At 55.0% G+C, this 19586-nt stretch overlaps 1 protein-coding gene across 1 annotated transcript in view; it reads left to right on the plus strand.

Moving 5' to 3' along the window:
- The window catches only part of SLC39A11 (solute carrier family 39 member 11), a 258516-nt gene that overhangs the window by 88049 nt on the left and 150881 nt on the right, over positions 1-19586 (plus strand). Inside the window, exons 2-3 of the mRNA XM_075579851.1 lie at positions 2680-2798; positions 5460-5498. Coding sequence (XP_075435966.1) covers positions 2680-2798; positions 5460-5498 — 158 coding nt within the window. The remainder of the gene's footprint in view (positions 1-2679; positions 2799-5459; positions 5499-19586) is intronic.

Consider the following 19586-nt stretch of genomic DNA (forward strand, 5'->3'; position numbering starts at 1 on the left):
AGCTTATCCCTCGTACTGCGGGGTGACACTGTGACAGGAGGGCCTCGGGCCCGATAAGCTTATCCCTCGTACTGCGGGGTGACACTGTGACAGGAGGGCTTCGGGGCCCAATAAGCGTATCCCTCGTACTGCGGGATGAATATCATCCTGGATGGCCATCCGCCGACTGAAACTTAACATGGCAAAAACAGAGCTCCTTATACTACCTCCCAAACCTGGCCCTACTACATCCTTCCACATTGCTATTGGAAATACGATCATTCACCCAGTAGCCCAAGCACGCTGCCTAGGGGTCACACTTGATTCCTCTCTCTCATTCTCCTCTCATATTCAAAACGTTTCTAAAACTTGTCGCTTTTTCCTCCGCAATATCACAAAGATACGCCCTTTCCTCTGTTACTCAACTGCTAAAACTCTGACTCAGGCCCTCATTCTCTCCCGTCTTGATTACTGTAACCTCCTGCTGTCCGGCCTTCCTACCTCTCACCTGTCTCCCCTACAATCTATCCTAAACACTGCTGCCAGAATCACTCTACTCTTTCCTAAATCTGTCTCAGCGTCTCCCCTGCTGAAATCACTCTCCTGGCTTCCGATTAAATCGCGTATCTCACACTCAATTCTACTGCTCACTTTTAAAGCTTTACATTCTTCTGCCCCTCATTACATCTCAGCCCTAATTTCTCGCTATGCACCATCACGACTCTTGCGTTCTTCTCAAGGATGTCTTCTTTCTACCCCCTTTGTATCTAAAGCTCTCTCCCGCCTTAAACCTTTCTCACTTTCTGCCCCACACCTCTGGAATGCTCTTCCCCTCAATACCCGACTAGCCCCCTCGCTATCCACCTTTAAGACCCACCTTAAGACACATCTGCTTAAAGAAGCATATGAGTAGCACTGGATAATCATGGACACATGACACAAAGCTTGGCCTCCTGCAGACGCACTTACTAGTATTCCCTCCTACTGTCTCTGTACGTTCTCCCTACCTACCAATTAGATTGTAAGCTCCTCGGAGCAGGGACTCCTTCCTTAATGTTACTTTTACAGTATGTCTGAAGCACTTATTCCCATGATGTGTTATTTATATTTGCTATTTATATGACATGTATTACTACTGTGAAGCGCTATGTACATTTTATGGCGCTATACAAATAAAGACATACATACATACATACATACATACACTGTGACAGGAGGGCCTCTGAGCCCGATATGCTTATCCCTCGTACTGCGGGGTGACACTGTGACAGGAAGGCCTCTGAGCCCGATATGCTTATCCCTCGTACTGCGGGGTGACACTGTGACAGGAGGGCCTAGGGGGCCCGATAAGCTTATCCCTCGTACTGCGGGGTGACACTGTGACAGGACGGCCTCAGGCCCGATAAGCTTATCCCTCGTACTGCGGGCTGACACTGTGACAGGAGGGCCTCGGGCCCGATAAGCTTATCCCTCGTACTGCGGGGTGACACTGTGACAGGAGGGCCTCGGGGGGCCCGATAAGCGTATCCCTCGTACTGCGGGGTGACACTGACAGGAGGGCCTCGGGCCCGATAAGCTTATCCCTCGTACTGCGGGGTGACACTGTGACAGGAGGGCCTCGGGGACCGATAAGCGTATCCCTCGTACTGCGGGGTGACACTGTGACAGGAGGGCCTCGGGGGGCCCGATAAGCTTATCCCTCGTACTGCGGGGTGACACTGTGACAGGAGGGCCTCGGGGCCCGATATGCTTATCCCTCGTACTGTGGGGTGACACTGTGACAGGAAGGCCTCGGGCCCGATAAGCGTATCCCTCGTACTGCGGGGTGACACTGTGACAGGAGGGCCTCGGGGCCCGATAAGCTTATCCCTCGTACTGCGGGGTGACACTGTGACAGGAGGGCCTCGGGGCCCGATAAGCGTATCCCTCGTACTGCGGGTGACACTGTGACAAGAGGGCCTCGTTCCCGATAAGTGTATCCCTCGCACTGCAGGGTGACACTGTGACAGGAGGGCCTCGGGGGCCCGATAAGCTTATCCCTCGTACTGCGGGGTGACACTGTGACAGGAAGGCCTCGGGTGCCGATAAACTTATACCTCACACTGCAGGGTGACACTGTGACAGGAGGGCCTCGGGGCCCGATAAGCGTATCCCTTGCACTGCAGGGTGACACTGTCATACGTATGGGCCATAGTCTCCAAAATAAAATGGGGTGCTGAGGGCCAGTAACTCTGCGCGCACTCTTCTTCCCCGCTCTGCGCGCACTCTTCTTCCCCTCTGCGCGCACTCTTCTTCCCCTCTGCGCACTCTCTTCTCCCCTTCTGCACGCTCTGCCCCCCTCTCGTTAAACCTTTTTGGAAAGGTATACAGGGATATACCTAATAAGTATACATGGGAATGATGGTGAGCCAGGGATTAATCTGATTGCCAATTCTTGGAGTCAGGAAGGAATTAATTTCCCCTTATGAGATATCATTAGATGATATGACACTGGGGTTTCTTGTTTGCCTTCCTCTGGATCAATATACTGTAAGTACGGATATGGGATAAAGTATCTGTCGCTAAATTTAGCATAGGTTGAACTTGATGGACGTACGTCTTTTTCAACCTCATCTACTATGTAACTATGTAACTATGTAACTATGTAATTCTGCACGGGCAGCGCCAGGTCCTGAGGTCTCTTCTCTCCTTTATCCCCAGGGGCCCGCAGGATGATAGAGGGGTACAGTCCGGTGCAGCAGGCCCTGCTGGGGACCCTCTTCACGTGGGGGCTCACGGCCGCCGGATCGGCACTGGTTTTCGTGTTCTCCAGCGGGCAGGTAGGTTTGGCAGCAGGGTGCACCGCGGGTAACCTGCTCCCTGTCACACTCTCACACCCAGCCCATAAGGACGGGGGATTTAAATGGACCCCATACAACACAATTACACTCTTGGCATCCAGTTCTCAAGGGCCACCAAGTGGTTGGGTTTTCAGGATATCCCTGCTTCAGCACAGGTGGCTCAATCAGTCCTAGCTTCAGCACAGGTGGCTCAATCAGTCTCTGCTTCAGCACGGGTGGCTCTTCGACTGAGCCACTGATTGAGCCACCTGTGCTGAAGCAGGGATATCCTGAAAACCTGACCAGCTGGTGGCCCTTGAGGACCGGAGTTGCCCGCCCCCGGATTAACACGATTCTGATGTATCCCACTGGCACTCTGGGGGTATCGACCACCAAGTCATTATTAACGCCCTCTGCGTTCACCCCTCACGCCGCTGGCGATCTGTTCTTCCGTCCCGGCGGTGGCACACACAGCGCTGCACAAGGCTGGGAGTGCCAGTTCGGGCTGGGTTTGGGAGGGGGGGCGATCCCGGGGAGAAGATGCCGCCTGTCTCCGGAGCGCTGGCGCCCGGTCTGCAGTGACAGCAGCTGAAACGGCTGAGCGCGGCGTTGCTGACAGGGGCGGTAATTCTCTTGGCGTTGGTGACTAATTCTGAAGCTGACGCCCGGATTGAAAGATCTGGTTTCCTTTGCCGTGTCAGGAGGCTGGCGGGGTTAACCCCTTCAGTGCCAGAGTAGGCAAGAGCGGAGGAGGGCTCCTGGCAGTGTTGTGGAGGGGGGCCCTTTTATTACACATTTATAGGGAGCAAGGGGTGTCGGGAGATGAACCCCGGTAATTTCAGCTTCGGGACCCTCTGCTTACCAAGATATTTATCGGTGAAGGAGCCGCCGGCAACTTTTATGGAGGTTTAAATCTCCCATGTGACACGGGCCACTAAGAAGCCATCGCCACTTCCTATTGGCCTGTGTGACGTGGCATATGTAATCCTCCATTTTGTTTCCCCTGCACAGGACGGCATCGGCAGCACCGTCCCTGGTAAGTATGAAAGGGTTCCCAGGGCCGAAATGAACGCGGTTCATCTCCGGAGACCCCCTGCTCCCCATACAGGGGGGGAGCTGCTCCTTTAAATGCAGGGGTTTGTGCTGGAATTCTAGCACTGCTTGTTACGCTTGTCTGTGCCCGGCAGGTGGAGGCGTGTGCGGGGAGGAGGCTGGCACTGCTGCTGCCATTTGTATGAATAGGGGTTTTTACTGGTCAATGCTCCTGGTGTATGTGGCGTAGGAGGAGGTAGGGTGGAGGCTGGCACAGGAGGAGGTAGGGGGAGGCTGGCACAGGAGGAGGGAGGCTGGCACAGTAGGAGGTAGGGGAGGCTGGCACAGGAGGAGGTAGGGGGAGGCTGGCACAGAAAGAGGTAGGGGGAGGCTGGCACAGAAAGAGGAAGGGAGAGGCTGGCGCAGGAGGAGGTAGGGGGGAGGCTGGCACAGGAGGAGGTAGTGGGGAGGCTGGCACAGGAGGAGGTAGGGGGAGGCTGGCACAGGAGGAGGTAGGGGGAGGCTGGCACAGGAGGAGGTAGGGGGAGGCTGGCACAGGAGGAGGTAGTGGGGAGGCTGGCACAGGAGGTAGTGGGGAGGCTGGCACAGGAGGTGGTAGGTGGTGGGAGGCTGGCACACGAGGGGGTAGGCGGTAGGCTGGCACACGAGGGGGTAGGAGGGAGGCTGGCACACGAGGAGGGGGTAGGAGGGAGGCTGGCACGAGGAGGGGGTAGGAGGGAGGCTGGCACGAGGAGGGGGTAGAAGGGAGGCTGGCACGAGGAGGGGGTAGGAGAGAGGCTGGCACAAGGAGGGGGTAGGAGAGAGGCTGGCACAAGAGGAGGGGTTAGTAGGGAGGCTGGCACAAGAGGAGGGGTTAGTTGGGAGGCTGGCATAAGAGGAGGGGTAAGAATTTTGCACCTTTGGTCCTCTTCTGCTGCACTGACAGCCATTTAGTGAACCCCCGAGCCGAATCTACGGTTACAGGAGAACGGATCGATCGACAACTTAGCTAATTACTTATTATTGTGTGGCACAAGAGGAGGGGTTAGTAGGGAAGCTGGCACGAAGGGGGGCTAGGAGGGAGGCTGGCACAAGAGGAGGGGGTAGGAGGGAAGCTGGTACAGGAGGTAGGGGGTAGGAGGGAGGCTGGCACAGGAGGTAGGGGGTAGGAGGGAGGCTGGCACAGGAGGTAGGGGGTAACCTGGCACTGCTGCTGTCTGGAGGAGCGTTACATTTGGCCTACGTGTTCTGTACACATTTCAGGTCACCTTGTCCTTATCTCTTTGTGGCACCCTGTGTGCGCTCCCTCCCTAACCCTTAAATATCCGGCTGCCGGGTAAACACAGGATCGGCAGACCTGCTAAATCAGATGGATCACGCGGACGGGGGGAGGAAGGTCTCGTCACTGCCCCGGGAGCGGGTGAACCCCCGTTTTAAGGACATTGCCAACTCCTCGTGGCCTCTGCCAGGCCCCACTCTCTCCGTGTGCTTCAGGCACCAAGATTAGATTGCCAGCTCTTTGGGAAAGGAGCTCCTTGTGCCTATAAAATGCGCGGCTTTCTATTTTAATATAAGTAAATATATAAAAGGAAGGGTCTCCTAACCCCGCTCCTGTTTCTGTCCCCGCAGAGGCGGATCCTCGATGGAAGTTTGGGCTTTGCAGCTGGGGTGAGTACTGCATAAGCTCCCCGAAATATCTTAGTGATGCTGAGGTTCCTTGCGTAGCCCCCAGAAAAAAGAAGCGTCCGTCCCTAACCTAATAAAGGCGGTGCTGCTGCAATGTGAGTCTCTGGAAACCCCCAATGTTAAAGCTGCAGACAAAGCAATATGCTACATCTGTTTAATTTTTTATTTTAATATAAATCACTTCTGTACTATGAGAAAATAATTGTGGCATTTTTTTTAAACAACTCTGAATTACATTTTTAATGTATTCTAAGGTAACAAGCATTTTTTGTTTCTATAGTAACCCTTTACAAAGTCACATCCCCTTCCTCTTCTGAAACAGGCTCTGGCACACCCCTTTTTGAGCCCTGCCCTCTCTCTAGCAGTGCACCAATTGTATCTAGTGACTGCCTGGTCATATGACCTTCCCCACAGAATTTTGCATCTTTGGTCCTCTTCCGCTGCACTGACAGCCATTTAGTGAACCCCCCGAGCCGAATCTTCGGTTACAGGAGAACGGATCGATCGGCAACTTAGCTAATTACTTATTATTGTGTGAATTGTACTGGTGCACATATTAAGGGGGGGAGGGCAGCTTGGACTACGGTTTTACGGCATTACCCCATAACGTCTCCCGTCCCCGGTGAGCGTCCCCGGTGACGTCGCCTAGTTTGGGATTTTAGAGAAATATTCAGGTACAGACATTTTATTGGCGGGGGGGGGGGGTATTTTTGAAGTAGGATTCCTGACCGGGATGGTCTACAATCTCCACGCTAAGGTGGTGTTCCCCTGACCAGTACGTCGTATATTATAAATTCTATGATGTACAGTAGGGTGTTAAGTTGACAGGCTTTGGTAGGAGCTATAAGACATATGGTAGAGAATATGCAAAATGGGTGAGCGCTTTCATTTTTACGGCGACTTCTGTATATGTTGCAAAGCAGGATCGTGGCATGAACGCCCCCCCCCAAAGCACTGGGCAGCGATATTTCCAGCTCTTGGCGATTGCTGCGGTATTGCGCAGGGCGGGCGATATTGGCGATCCCGGCGGCATCCGGACCTCGGCAGGCATCGCTGCGGGAGATCGCCTTACCACTTCTCTACGCAGCGGAAGTTTCCAGTCACTGGTAGTGGAGATAAAACGGGCCTCAACATACCAGGGGTACCCCAAGACTTCAGTGTGGGGGAGTGTCAGGCCTCCCGCCCCTGCCTCTTTAACACGTGTGGTCATTGACTTTAGGTCACTTTACACCCACATGACTGACCCTTTAACCCATGAACGTAACTGTCGGGTTTCTTTGGTTCTACGTGGGACTGACCCTCTAACCCAGGGGTGGGCAACTTCAGTCCTCAAGGGCCACCAACAGGTCAGATTTTCAGGATATCCCTGCTTCAGCACATGTGGCTCAGTTGAATACTGCACCCCCTGTGCTGATTCAGGGACTGATTGAGCCACCTATGCTGAAGCATGGATTGATTGCATACACAGTACTGCCGCTCCCCTCCTGTACTGATACAGTACTGCCCGCTCCTCTCCTGCGCTGATAAATACAGTACTGCCCGCTCCTCTCCTGTGCTGATAAATACAGTACTGCCCGCTCCTCTCCTGTGCTGATAAATACAGTACTGCCCGTTCCTCTCCTGCGCTGATACATACAGTACTGCCCGCTCCTCTCCTGCACTGATATATACAGTACTGCCCGCTCCTCTCCTGTGCTGATAAATACAGTACTGCCTGCTGCTCTCCTGCACTGATATATACAGTACTGCCCGCTCCTGTCCTGCGCTGATGAATACAGAATGCACTTCCCTGTGCTTGGAAAGTGTTTAGCCCCATTGATTTTTGAACAGAGCTGCTCTTCGAGCTTGCACCAGACGGGTGCTCTGCCTGTTTAATAGTGAGGCCTGGAAGTACCTTATTACACTAAAAGCGACAATGGAATGATTTCATGGTGTTGAGGAAAAAAAAAACCAGTCCATCAGTTCGCACAACCAATTCATCTACTTTTGCCCCTTAGCACTTTTTCTTCCCAGTGCTGCAGCTTACAGATAGAATAACTTTGTGTCCCAAACCAAATCTCTAGCTGCTATTCACTGTGTGAAATTGAAATATTAATCCGTCTGACAATTGTGCGCCGCGGGCAGGCGCTCGAGCCGCGCTTATGTGAAAGCGCCAGCGCCTTTGTGAAAGTTTTGCATGAAAAGCGGTTTGCCGACAGATGAGGCCAGTAGACATATTACCAGCGATACCCGTGCTCCCGCGTGCGCCGCCGCTGAATAAATTGCTGGGTTGTTTAAAGTATGAATACCAGCCGGGCTTGAAAAGAAAAGAGAGAAATGGGATGAGAAAGGCACGCTCAGTTCTGCGCGAAGTTAGAAGGGGAACACGTCTTCAAACAAAAGTGCTTTGTGCCAAATTGTACAGGCTTGTGCATCTTTAAAGTACTTCAATATATATATATCGTTTTGCGGGGGCAGTTCTTGAAATCTGGGCTGACCCATATAAAAAAACATGCCGGGCTATTTATTAACCCTTTGAATGCCGCCATTCATCCGAAAGGCAGTCATTTCCGATCACTGGTTGTAATAATGCCGCCGTGCTACTAAATGTCACGGTAAATGTCACAGTTGGTCTTTTATTTCCCGTTTCTTCCCTGTTTTATTGTCGCTACTGGGGCTCAACTATGAACGGTTATAGCACGCTTGGGAATGACGCCTGCGGATGTTGGAAGCCTAGAGAATACACAGCAGGTATGCCATCTATCTGACTTGGGTATACCATTTAGCGAAAAGGATAGCCTAGGTGACACGGTCCTGCTTTACAATTGGACTGAGGGAGTAGTAGGTGCAGGGCACGGCCTTTCAGCAGAAGTAGTAAGTGGTACAGAGGAGCTTTATCAAATCTAAAACCTTTAAAAACGTCAAACCTTTTGCTAGCGGGTGGGAGCGTCATCATTTTCTACTTTTCTTGGGAAAATACAGTACATTTGGTGATGCAAAACAAGATTGTGTGGGGGGAATGCAGAATAGGAGAGGGGGAGTGAGTATTCCCGAGGGAAGTCTGCATAGCTTTCTTTTTCCCTTCGTGCATTATCGCGGCCGTGGACAGACGACCGTAAAACGCTAATGAAGACGAGGCGGCGTCTGGTACGGAAATATTATTTTAAGACGCCAGCACCAATTATTAATCAGCTCTAATCAGCCAAATGAATGTTGCTGCTGGGATCAGTGCTCAGTGATGGGTTAGTCCAGGGAGAGGCAAACTCCAGTTTTCAAGGGCCATCAACAGGTCAGGTTTTCAGGATAGCCCTGCTTCAGCACAGTTGGCTCAGTCAAGTGCTGAAGCAGGGACTGATTGAGCCACCCGTGCTATAGCAGGGACTGATTGGGCAACCTGTGCTGAAGCAGGGATATCCCTAATTCCTGCCCTGTTGGTGGCCCTTGAGGACTGGAGCAGTCTGCAGGAATGGGCAGCTTCCGGCACACACACAACTCCATTAATTTTTTTTCATTATTCATTTTTAATATCTTCCAATGTGTGTAAATGTGTACATCTCGTATTCCCGCGATGTCTCCCGCAGAGGGGCCCTGCCAGGGATTCCGGGTCTCCCCCCGAACCTCCCCCCGAACCTCCCCCCGAACCTCTCCTTCGTGTTAGAATGGCTCTTGTAGAAGGGAATTGTATCACAGCGCAGGGAACGGGTCGTTGGAAATGGATTTTGCAGACGCAGATTAATAGGTTCTTCATTGCCCTGTAGTCAGTTGCACTAATTCTGTCGGTACCGGGTCCAGTCCGGTGACATTAGTCATCGTGACGCCTTGTAAAAAGGCACTGATTACCGCCATCCACCTGAAAGCATCTAATTATAATTAATAAAGGGACAGGGCGCTTGTTAATAATGCAGTGTTTCCCGCGCTCTCGCAGCTCGTCGTCTGTCAGATAGATGTAATAGCCGCTGGGGGACATTACATATTCTTGGCCTGACAATACTTCCCCATTACTCCAAACCGCGCACCTCCCGCCCCTCTCTCCCTTACCCTCCGGCTTTCTTTTTCCCCCCCCCCCTCTCATTCCGGATCGTCGGCTCGTGCTATTTGCTGTGACTTGAATGCGTGCGCGGCCAGAGACGGCGCTCACTCTATCCCGGAAGAACGCTAGTAGTCAGCCGAGGATCGAATAACACGGACAACGCTGGGTCCCCTGGGCTGAAGAGCCGACACTCTAACTTCTGGCTCCTAGAAGATAAGGGGACGTGTGAGAGAGTGATCTTGGGTTGGTCATGCTGGAACCAATCCAACACACTTGTATATTCACCCTAACCACCATACCACCATTTCACACCCCTCCCCATTTTAGGACCATATATTGAAGGAGGGTCAAAAAAGCAGATCTCCCTTTCATAAGCCAGTTGCTTAGAACAGGAGGGCTCCCTATAACTGCTTCTATATAGCTGCTCTATATAGCTGCTCCCTATAACTGCTTCTATATAGCTGCTTCTATATAGCTGCTCCCTATAACTGCTTCTATATAGCTGCTCCCTATAACTGCTTCTATATAACTGCTTTTGTATAACTGCTCCCTATAACTGCTTCTATATAACTGCTCCCTATAACTGCTTCTATATAGCTGCTCCCTATAACTGCTTCTATATAGCTGCTCCCTATAACTGCTTCTATATAGCTGCTCCCTATAACTGCTTCTATATAGCTGCTCCCTATAACTGCTTCTATATAACTGCTTCTATATAACTGCTTTTGTATAACTGCTCCCTATAATTGCTTCTATATAACTGCTCCCTATAACTGCTTTTGTATAGCTGCTCCCTATAACTACTTGTATATAACTGCTCTTTTCCTCTTTGTTAGGAAGATTGAATTTAATCAGGTTTTAAATCTTCCCAAGTAAGGGGTAGATTTGCTTTGCGGCATATTGAACAAAGTCCTACGAGAGGCATTTATATCCTGCGTTTCTTATAGTCTGTATTTCCAGGTACTGTGGCCCATTATAACAAGGAGTTCTACGATGCCCCAAATATTGCCGGGGGTGTCGAATATTCTGCATGTCATTCCATCAATTATGTCGCTGACTAAAAATGATGGCAGCTCACAAGCGTTGACGGGAGCGTGTCGCTGTGCTGTGGTTACACAGTGACTGTTATTCACTGACAGCAGGGATCAGCCCCTCTGCGATGGGGATAACCTGCTACATTTGACTTGCTGAGAAGTTTTCGCTTTGGCAGGTACAGAAAAGTGATGGAATCCCATAACCAGTGATAAGTGCCACGGTGCTCTGATCCGTCACCCCCTCGGCCCTCACACGGGCGCCAGAAGTGTCCATCAGGAGCGGAAAGGTGTTGCCAACATGTTTTAAACCCAAAATGAATAGGTGGAAGTATAAATGACCTGTGTCCATATGGTGGGAATTGCGCTGAATTTGGAATAAACGTGTGAAACTTGTTTTGATTTCTTATCTGATATCTCTGGCAAACAAGCAGCTGCCTCCTCCAATCTTTTTAATATTTAATACACTCAAAGAAAAAAAAATGCATCAGTAACAGACAAAAAAAATAATCCTATTGTAATATTGTACAGAGCAACGTCTTCCACTAACTGCTCTCTATAACTACTATATAACTCCTCTAACTGCTCCCTATATAACTCCTCTATAACTCCTCTAACTGCTCCCTATAACTCCTATATAACGCCGAGTATATCAGCTAGTTGCTCTATATAACTGCTTCTTTATAACTATTCCCTATAACTACTGCTTCTATATAACTGCTGCTCCCTATAACTACTGCTTCTATATAACTGCTGCTCCCTATAACTACTGTTTCTATATAACTACTGCTCCCTATAACTACTGCTTCTATATAGCTCGTCCCCTCACTGCTCCTCTGCCCACTCCCTTTAACTGCTCCCTATAACCTCTTCTATATAAGGCCTCGGCCATGTTTTTGCTGCTTGCTTGCGGAAGCGTGCTGACGCGCGCTCCCGCTCAGCACTGAGCCCCTACAGCCGCAATTAGAGCGGCTTTAGTAGGGGCTCACCTGCGCTTCCGCGCGCTTGCGGAAGCTCAGGTCTAGGGGTATTTAAAATTCCCCCGCTTGCCGGCGAGACAGGCCGGTCACGTGAGCGTCACTGGCCCGCCCCCGGCCAGTGACGCGCCCGCCCCCGGCCCGCCCCCTGACGGCCTGCTGAGAGCGCGTGCGGTAAGCAACCGCAAGGCCAGGGAAAGCACCCGCTTTCCCTGAGCCTCAGCGCGCCTCAGCGAGCAAGCAGGGAGCATGGACTCGGCCTAACGCTTCCCCTCACTGCTCCTCTGCCACTCCCTATAACTCCCCAGGCAACGTCTTTTGATGGAAGTGGAACAAGGCTCTCACAAATCGTCGTGATACGTTGACCCAACATGATCACGTTTATACCACAATGTCCACTTGTTCCTCTTCCTATATGTCCTCGTTGGCTTCTAATGAACTAAGCAGTGTTCCCTCTGCAATCTCTGCACATTGCTGCATCTGTCCGCTTGTCCTCGCCCCGTCCCCCTCTCATCGCTGCTGAGTTCCTGGTCCGGCTTGTCCTCGCCCCGTCCCCCTCTCATCGCTGCTGAGTTCCTGGTCCGGCTTGCCTCGCCCCGTTCCCCTCTCCCCCTCTCATCGCTGCTGAGTTCCTGGTCGGCTTGCCTCGCCCCGTTCCTCTCTCCCCCTCTCATCGCTGCTGAGTTCCTGGTCCGGCTTGTCCTCGCCCCGTCCCCCTCTCATCGCTGCTGAGTTCCTGGTCCGGCTTGCCTCGCCCCGTTCCCCTCTCTCCCTCTCATCGCTGCTGAGTTCCTGGTCCGGCTTGTCCTCGCCCTGTCCCCCACTCATTGCTGCTGAGTTCCTGGTCCGTCTTGTCCTCGCCCCGTTCCCCTCTCCCCCTCTCATCGCTGCTGAGTTCCTGGTCCGGCTTGTCCTCGCCCTGTCCCCCTCTCCCCCTCTCATCGCTGCTGAGTTCCTGGTCCGGCTTGCCTCGCCCCGTTCCCCTCTCCCCCTCTCATCGCTGCTGAGTTCCTGGTCCGGCTTGCCTCGCCCCGTTCCCCTCTCCCCCTCTCATCGCTGCTGAGTTCCTGGTCCGGCTTGTCCTCGCCCTGTCCCCCTCTCGCCCTCTCATTGCTGCTGAGTTCCTGCTGCTCCTTGTCCTCGCCCTGTCCACCTCTCCCCCTCTCATCGCTGCTGAGTTCCTGGTCCGGCTTGTCCTCGCCCCGTCCCCCTCTCATCGCTGCTGAGTTCCTGGTCCGGCTTGCCTCGCCCCGTTCCCCTCTCATCGCTGCTGAGTTACTGGTCCGGCTTGTCCTCACCCCGTCCCCCTCTCATCGCTGCTGAGTTCCTGGTCCGGCTTGCCTCGCCCCGTTCCCCTCTCCCCCTCTCATCGCTGCTGAGTTCCTGGTCCGGCTTGTCCTCGCCCTGTCCCCCTCTCCCCCTCTCATCGCTGCTGAGTTCCTGGTCCGGCTTGTCCTCGCCCCGTTCCCCTCTCCCCCTCTCATCGCTGCTGAGTTCCTGGTCCGGCTTGTCCTCGCCCCGTCCCCCTCTCATCGCTGCTGAGTTCCTGCTGCTCCTTGTCCTCGCCCTGTCCCCCTCTCATCGCTGCTGAGTTCCTGGTCCGGCTTGCCTCGCCCCGTTCCCCTCTCATCGCTGCTGAGTTCCTGGTCCGGCTTGCCTCGCCCCGTTCCCCTCTCATCGCTGCTGAGTTACTGGTCCGGCTTGCCTCGCCCCGTTCCCCTCTCATCGCTGCTGAGTTACTGGTCCGGCTTGTCCTCGCCCCGTTCCCCTCTCATTGCTGCTGAGTTCCTGGTCCGGCTTGTCCTCGCCCTGTCCCCCTCTCCCCCTCTCATCGCTGCTGAGTTCCTGGTCCGGCTTGTCCTCGCCCTGTCCCCCTCTCCCCCTCCCATCGCTGCTGAGTTCCTGCTGCTCCTTGTCCTCGCCCCGTCCCCCTCTCATCGCTGCTGAGTTCCTGCTGCTCCTTGTCCTCGCCCTGTCCCCCTCTCATCGCTGCTGAGTTCCTGCTGCTCCCGTCCCTGGCTTGGTTCCCAGACACCGGATAAGATCCCTGCGTTATCACTGGGATCACTTTTGAGGGTGTTTAAGAAACATAACAGTCCCCGGAGCCGACGGATTAACCAGCGACGGAAATGTGAATGAAAGAATGAGGGTTTTATGACTTATTTCCCATGTGAACTAAATACTGTAATAAATATTCATTGGGGCGGCCTTCATCCAGCAGTGCATAAACAAGGTCAAGATGTACATTTGATTGTCTCTGTCTCTTTTCCCGCTCACCCCCCTTCAGAGCTGCGTCCCCCCCCAATGTTCACATGTCCGATTCCCCTCCCCCCCCCTCACAGCTCCGATTACCCCCCCTTCACATCTCCAATTCCCCCCCCCCCCCCCGCCTTCATAGCTCGGCGTCGGTGTGTCACTGGGGGGGGCGGCCGGGAAGGTTGGGATCCCCCTTCAGAGCTCAGCGGCGGTGGCTCACCTTTGGTTGTTGATTCCCCTCCCTCCTCCCCCCCTTCAGAAATCGGCAGCAGCGGCTCACTGGGGGGGCAGGAGGGCTGTGATTTCCCCCCCTTCCCCCTTCCCCCTTCAGAGCTGTCCGGTGGCAGATCACTGGGGGGGCGGGCGGGGGGGGGGGGGTTAGTGACGGGATGCGGCGGCGCGCTGCGAGTATATCAGCGGCGGCTGACTTTGGGTGTGGTGTGAAGGGGGGGTGGCGGCAGCTGACTTACTGTGGGGCGGGGTGTCCGCTGTGGTGGCGAGCGGGAGCAGTACACACACACACAAACACATATATATATATATATCTTAATATATAAAATCGAAAGGTTGGTACTAGCTGCGGTGAATCTGATTGGTCCTCAGCCTCTGGCCAATCAGATTGGTGGGTCTGACGTCACCCAACTGCCACTCTCTTTCCCCTCGGCCACACACACACACCTCTTTCCCCCCATCACACTCACCTCCCTCCCCGGCGCTCCACTCACCTCCCTCCCTGGCGCTCCACTCACCTCCCTCCACTCACCTCCCTCCCCGGCGCTCCACTCACCTCCCTCCCTCCCCAGCGCTCCACTCACCTCCCTCCCCGGCGCTCCAACTCACCTCCCTCCCCGGCGCTCCACTCACCTCCACTCACCTCCCTACCTCCCCAGCGCTCCAACTCACCTCCCTCCCGGCGCTCCACTCACCTCCCTCCCTGGCGGGGGGACAGGCAGTGGGCAGGCAGCCTGCAGCTGCCACGCGGCGCCTTAGATGGTGGCGCCCGGAAGGACACCCTTCCTCCCTCGCGGAGTAACTAAGATGGCGGCGCCCAGAAGGAGAGGTGACGTGTATGTGTGTCTGTGTGTGTCTGTGTGTGTCTGTGTGTGTGTGTGTCACTGTGTGTGTGTGTCTGTGTGTCACTGTGTGTGTGTGTGTGTCACTGTGTGTGTGTCAGACACTGTAGGGTGGGGAGCGGAGCTATGCATTGGGGGGGGGGGGGGCAGGAGCGGAGAGAGAGGGGGAGCGGAGAAATATACAGGGGGAGTGGAGAGGAGGGACCCGGAAATTTTAAGCAACCCACCCCCCCTCCTGTCCACTGCCCCCCCTCCTGTCCACTGCCCCCCCTCCTGTCCACTGGTCCCCCCCCCTCCTGTCCACTGGTCCCCCCCCCTCCTGTCCACTGGTCCCCCCCCCTCCTGTCCACTGTCCCCCCCTCCTGTCCACTGTCCCCCCCTCCTGTCCACTGCCCCCCCCTCCTGTCCACTCTCCCTCCCCTCCTGTCCACTCCCCCCCCTCCTGTCCACTGTCCCCCCCTCCTGTCCACTGTCCCCCCCTCCTGTCCACTGTCCCCCCCTCCTGTCCACTGCCCCCCCTCCTGTCCACTGTCCCCCCCCTCCTGTCCACTGCCCCCCCCTCCTGTCCACTGCCCCCCCTCCTGTCCACTGCCCCCCCTCCTGTCCACTGCCCCCCCCTCCTGTCCACTGTCCCCCCCCTCCTGTCCACTGTCCCCCCCTCCTGTCCACTGTCCCCCCCCTCCTGTCCACTGCCCCCCCCTCCTGTCCACTGTCCCCTCCTGTCCATTGGTTCCCCCCCTCCTGTCCACTGTCTCCCCCCTCCTGTCCACTGTCCCCCCCCTCCTGTCCACTGTCCCCCCCTCTCCACTGTCCCCCCCCCTCTTGTCCACTCTACCCCCCCTCTTGTCCACTCTCCCCCCCTCTTGTCCACTCCCCCCCCCTCTTGCCCACTCCCCCCCTCCTGTCCACTCCCCCCCTCCTGTCCACTCCCCCCCTCCTGTCCACTCCCCCCCCTCCTGTCCACTGCCCCCCCCTCCTGTCCACTGCCCTCCCCTCCTGTCCACTGCCCCCCCTCCTGTCCCCTGCCTCCCCCTCCTGTCCACTGCCCCCCCTCCTGTCCACTGCCCCCCCTCCTGTCCACTGTCCCCCCCTCCTGTCCACTCCCCCCCTCCTGTCCACTGCCCCCCCTCCTGTCCACTGCCCCCCCCTCCTGTCCACTGTCCCCCCCCTCCTGTCCACTGCCCCCCCTCCTGTCCACTGTCCCCCCCTCCTGTCCACTGTCCCCCCCCTCCTGTCCACTGTCCCCCCTCTCCTGTCCACTGTCACCCCCCCTACTGTCCACTGTCACCCCCCTCCTGTCCACTGTCACCCCCCCTCCTGTCCACTGTCACCTCCCCTCCTGTCCACTGTCACCCCTCCTTCTGTCCACTCCCCCCCATCCTGTCCACTCTCCCCCCCTGTCCATTCTCCCCTCCTGTCTACTCTCCCCCCCCCTCCTGTCCACTCTCTCCCCCCCTCCTGTCCACTCTCCCCCCCTCCTGTCCACTCTCCCCCCCCTCCTGTCCACTCTCCCCCCTCCTGTCCACTCTCCCCCCTCCTGTCCACTCTCCCCCCCTCCTGTCCACTCTCCCCCCCTCCTGTCCACTCTCCCCCCACCCCCCCTCCTGTCCACTCTCCCCCCACCCCCCCTCCTGTCACTCTCCCCCCACCTCCCCCTCCTGTCCACTCTCCCCCCCCTCCTGTCCACTCCCCCCCCCCTCCTGTCCACTCTCCCCCCCTCCTGTCCACTCTCCCCCCACCCCCCCTCCTGTCCACTCTCCCCCCACCCCCCCTCCTGTCACTCCCCCCACCCCCCCTCCTGTCACTCCCCCCACCCCCCCTCCTGTCCACTCTCCCCCCACCCCCCCTCCTTTCCACTCTCCCCCCACCCCCCCTCCTGTCCCCTCTCCCCCCACCCCCCCTCCTGTCCACTCCCCCACCCTCCTGTCCACTGTCCCCCCCTCCTGTCCACTGTCCCCCCCCTCCTGTCCACTCTCCCTCCTGTCCACTCTCCCCCCCCTGTCCACTCTCCCCCACCCCTCCTGTCCACTGCCCCCCCTCCTGTCCACTGCCCCCCCTCCTGTCCACTGCCCCCCCTCCTGTCCACTGTCCTCCCCTTTCCTCCCCTTCCCCCCCTCCCCTTTCCCCCCCTCCCCTCCCTCCCCCCCCCCTCCCCCCCCCTCCCCTCCCTCCCCTCCCTCCCCTCCCCCCTCCCCCCCCTCCCCCCCCTCCCCCCCCCTCCCCTTTCCCCCCCCTCCCCTTCCCCCCCCTCCCCTTCCCCCCCATCCCTTTCCCCCCCCATCCCTTTTCCCCCCCATCCCTTTCCCCCCATCCCTTTCCCCCGCCTACCAACAGGTCAGGTTTTCAGGACATCACTGCTTCGGCACAGGTGTCTCAATCCGTCTTTGCTTCAGCACAGGTGGCTCAATCAGTGGCTGAAGCAGGGATGTCCTGAAAACCTGTCCTGTTGGTGGCACTTGAGGACTGGAGTTGACCGCCCCTATATTCGAGTATACGGTTTCTACTGCTTGCATTACGGGCTTGTCATTTCACACTTACCAGATAATGCAGCAGCGCTTCCAACGCTGCACTGATCAGGGCAGAGTGGGTTCTTTTTAGGAGTATAGCTGTTTTGGAAAAAAAAATTCTAAAATAATATTTTTCCAAAAGAGCTCCGCTTGTGCAGGATTACACACGGAGGTTTGCATTTGGGATCAGATCAGCTTGTAGAATGCGGTTCTTCGTCACGCCCTGAGGCCGCGCTTCTAGTACCGGCGACGGCAACGCAACGTCGCCCAGAAACAAATGCATTGCCGCTGCTGCCGCGTGCGCTTATAGTAGGCGCGACGGCGACAATGCGACGGAGCGACGTCGCCGTCGCGAAAACTGGTAGCCGGCAAAATTTGATTTTTCAAGGGCTGTCGCCTCATGTGACGGCCCTTGAACCAATCAAATGCCCGGAAACCCGCGATGCTGCCGCCCCGCGAAATATAACTTTCGCCGGTGGCGACGGGTGACGTCACCCGTCGTGTCGCCGTCGCCACCACTATACTCGCGACCTAATACTTCTAGTCACTACAAAGAATACTCTGCATTGGAATGGGAACACATGGTTACTGAAACGCTGCCTTCCGGAGTTATTATCCAATGAATTCGAGGCTGACTCATTTGAAAAACGGTTTGAATATTTATTTCATATATTCAATTGCTTACTGTTAATTTTGCACTTGTCATTTGTACGTCATAACATAACACTTTACTTAAAATAGCATTTTGATTTAACAAAAGTAAAGAGCGAGAGAATTCTTTGGGCGATGTTCGTGGGACTGGATCGCCACGTGGTCGCTAGAGTTTATTCTATGTGTATATATATATATATATATATACTAGCTGAGAGCCCCGGCGTTGGCCGGGATGTTTGTGGTGTGGGGGTGGCATTTGGGTGGGGAGTGGTCCACCCGGCCCATGGCGGTGTGCGGTGGTACTGCTGCTGTGGCTGTACTGATGGTGATTGTATCGGTGTGCTGATTTGGGAGGGTTTGGTGCTGATGTGGGGGTGCGGATGTGGGTGTGCCGATGGGGGAGGTGCGAAGGTGCCAATGTGTGGGTGCTGATGGTGTTGATGGGGGCTGGGAATGGTGGGGAGCCGAGAATGCCAGTGTGCTGGGGGGGCATGGGATACCGGTGTGCTGATGTGGTGGTGCTGGGGATAGTGTGTGTGTGTGTGTCTACGTGTGCCTGCGTGTCTACGTGTGCCTGCGTGTCTACGTGTGCCTGCGTGTATACGTGTGTCAACGTGTGCCTGTGTGTATACGTGTGTATACGTGTGTGTACACATGTGTGTACGTGTGTGTGTCTACGTGTGCCTACGTGTGTGTATATACGTGTGTGTGTGTGTGTATATACGTGTGTGTGTGTATATACGTGTGTGTGTATACGTGTGTCGGTGTCTCTGTGTGTATACGTGTGTCTGTGTGTATACGTGTGTCTGTATAGGTGTGTGTGTGTGTGTCTACGTGTGTGTGTGTGTGTCTACGTATGTGTGTGTGTCTACGTGTGTGTGTATACATGTGTGTGTGTATGTGTACGTGTGTGTGTATGTCTACGTGTGTGTATGTGTACATTTGTGTGTGTATACATGTGTGTGTATACATTTTTGTGTGTGTATACGTGTGTGTGTGTATACACATGTGTGTGTATACACGTGTGTATACATTGTGTGTGTATACATTTGTGTGTGTGTATACATGTGTGTGTATACGTGTGTGTGTATACATGTGAGTGTATACATGTATGTGTGTGTGTATACATGTGTGTGTGTGTGTATACGTGTGTGTGTATACATGTGTGTGTGTATACATGATGTGTATGTATACGTGTGTGTGTGTGTGTGTGTATGTCTACATGTGTGTGTGTATGACTCCATGTGTGTGTGTACGTGTACATGTGTGTGAGTATACGTGTACGTGTGTGTGTGTGTGTGTGTGTATGTGTCTACGTGTACGTGTGTGTGTCTACGTGCGTGTGAGTGTGTCTACGTGTGTGTGTGTCTACGTGTGTGTGTCTACGTGTGTGTGCGTGTGTACGTGTGGGTGCGTGTGTACGTGTGTGTGTGTGTGTACGTGTGTGTGTGTCTACGTGTGTGTGCGTGTCTACGTGTGTGTGCGTGTCTACGTGTGTGTGTGCGTCTACGTGTGTCTGTGTGTCTACGTGTGTGTGCGTGTCTACGTGTGTCTGTGTGTCTA

This window comes from Ascaphus truei, chromosome 22 (genome assembly GCF_040206685.1).
Source record: "Ascaphus truei isolate aAscTru1 chromosome 22, aAscTru1.hap1, whole genome shotgun sequence".
Taxonomy (NCBI): domain Eukaryota; kingdom Metazoa; phylum Chordata; class Amphibia; order Anura; family Ascaphidae; genus Ascaphus; species Ascaphus truei.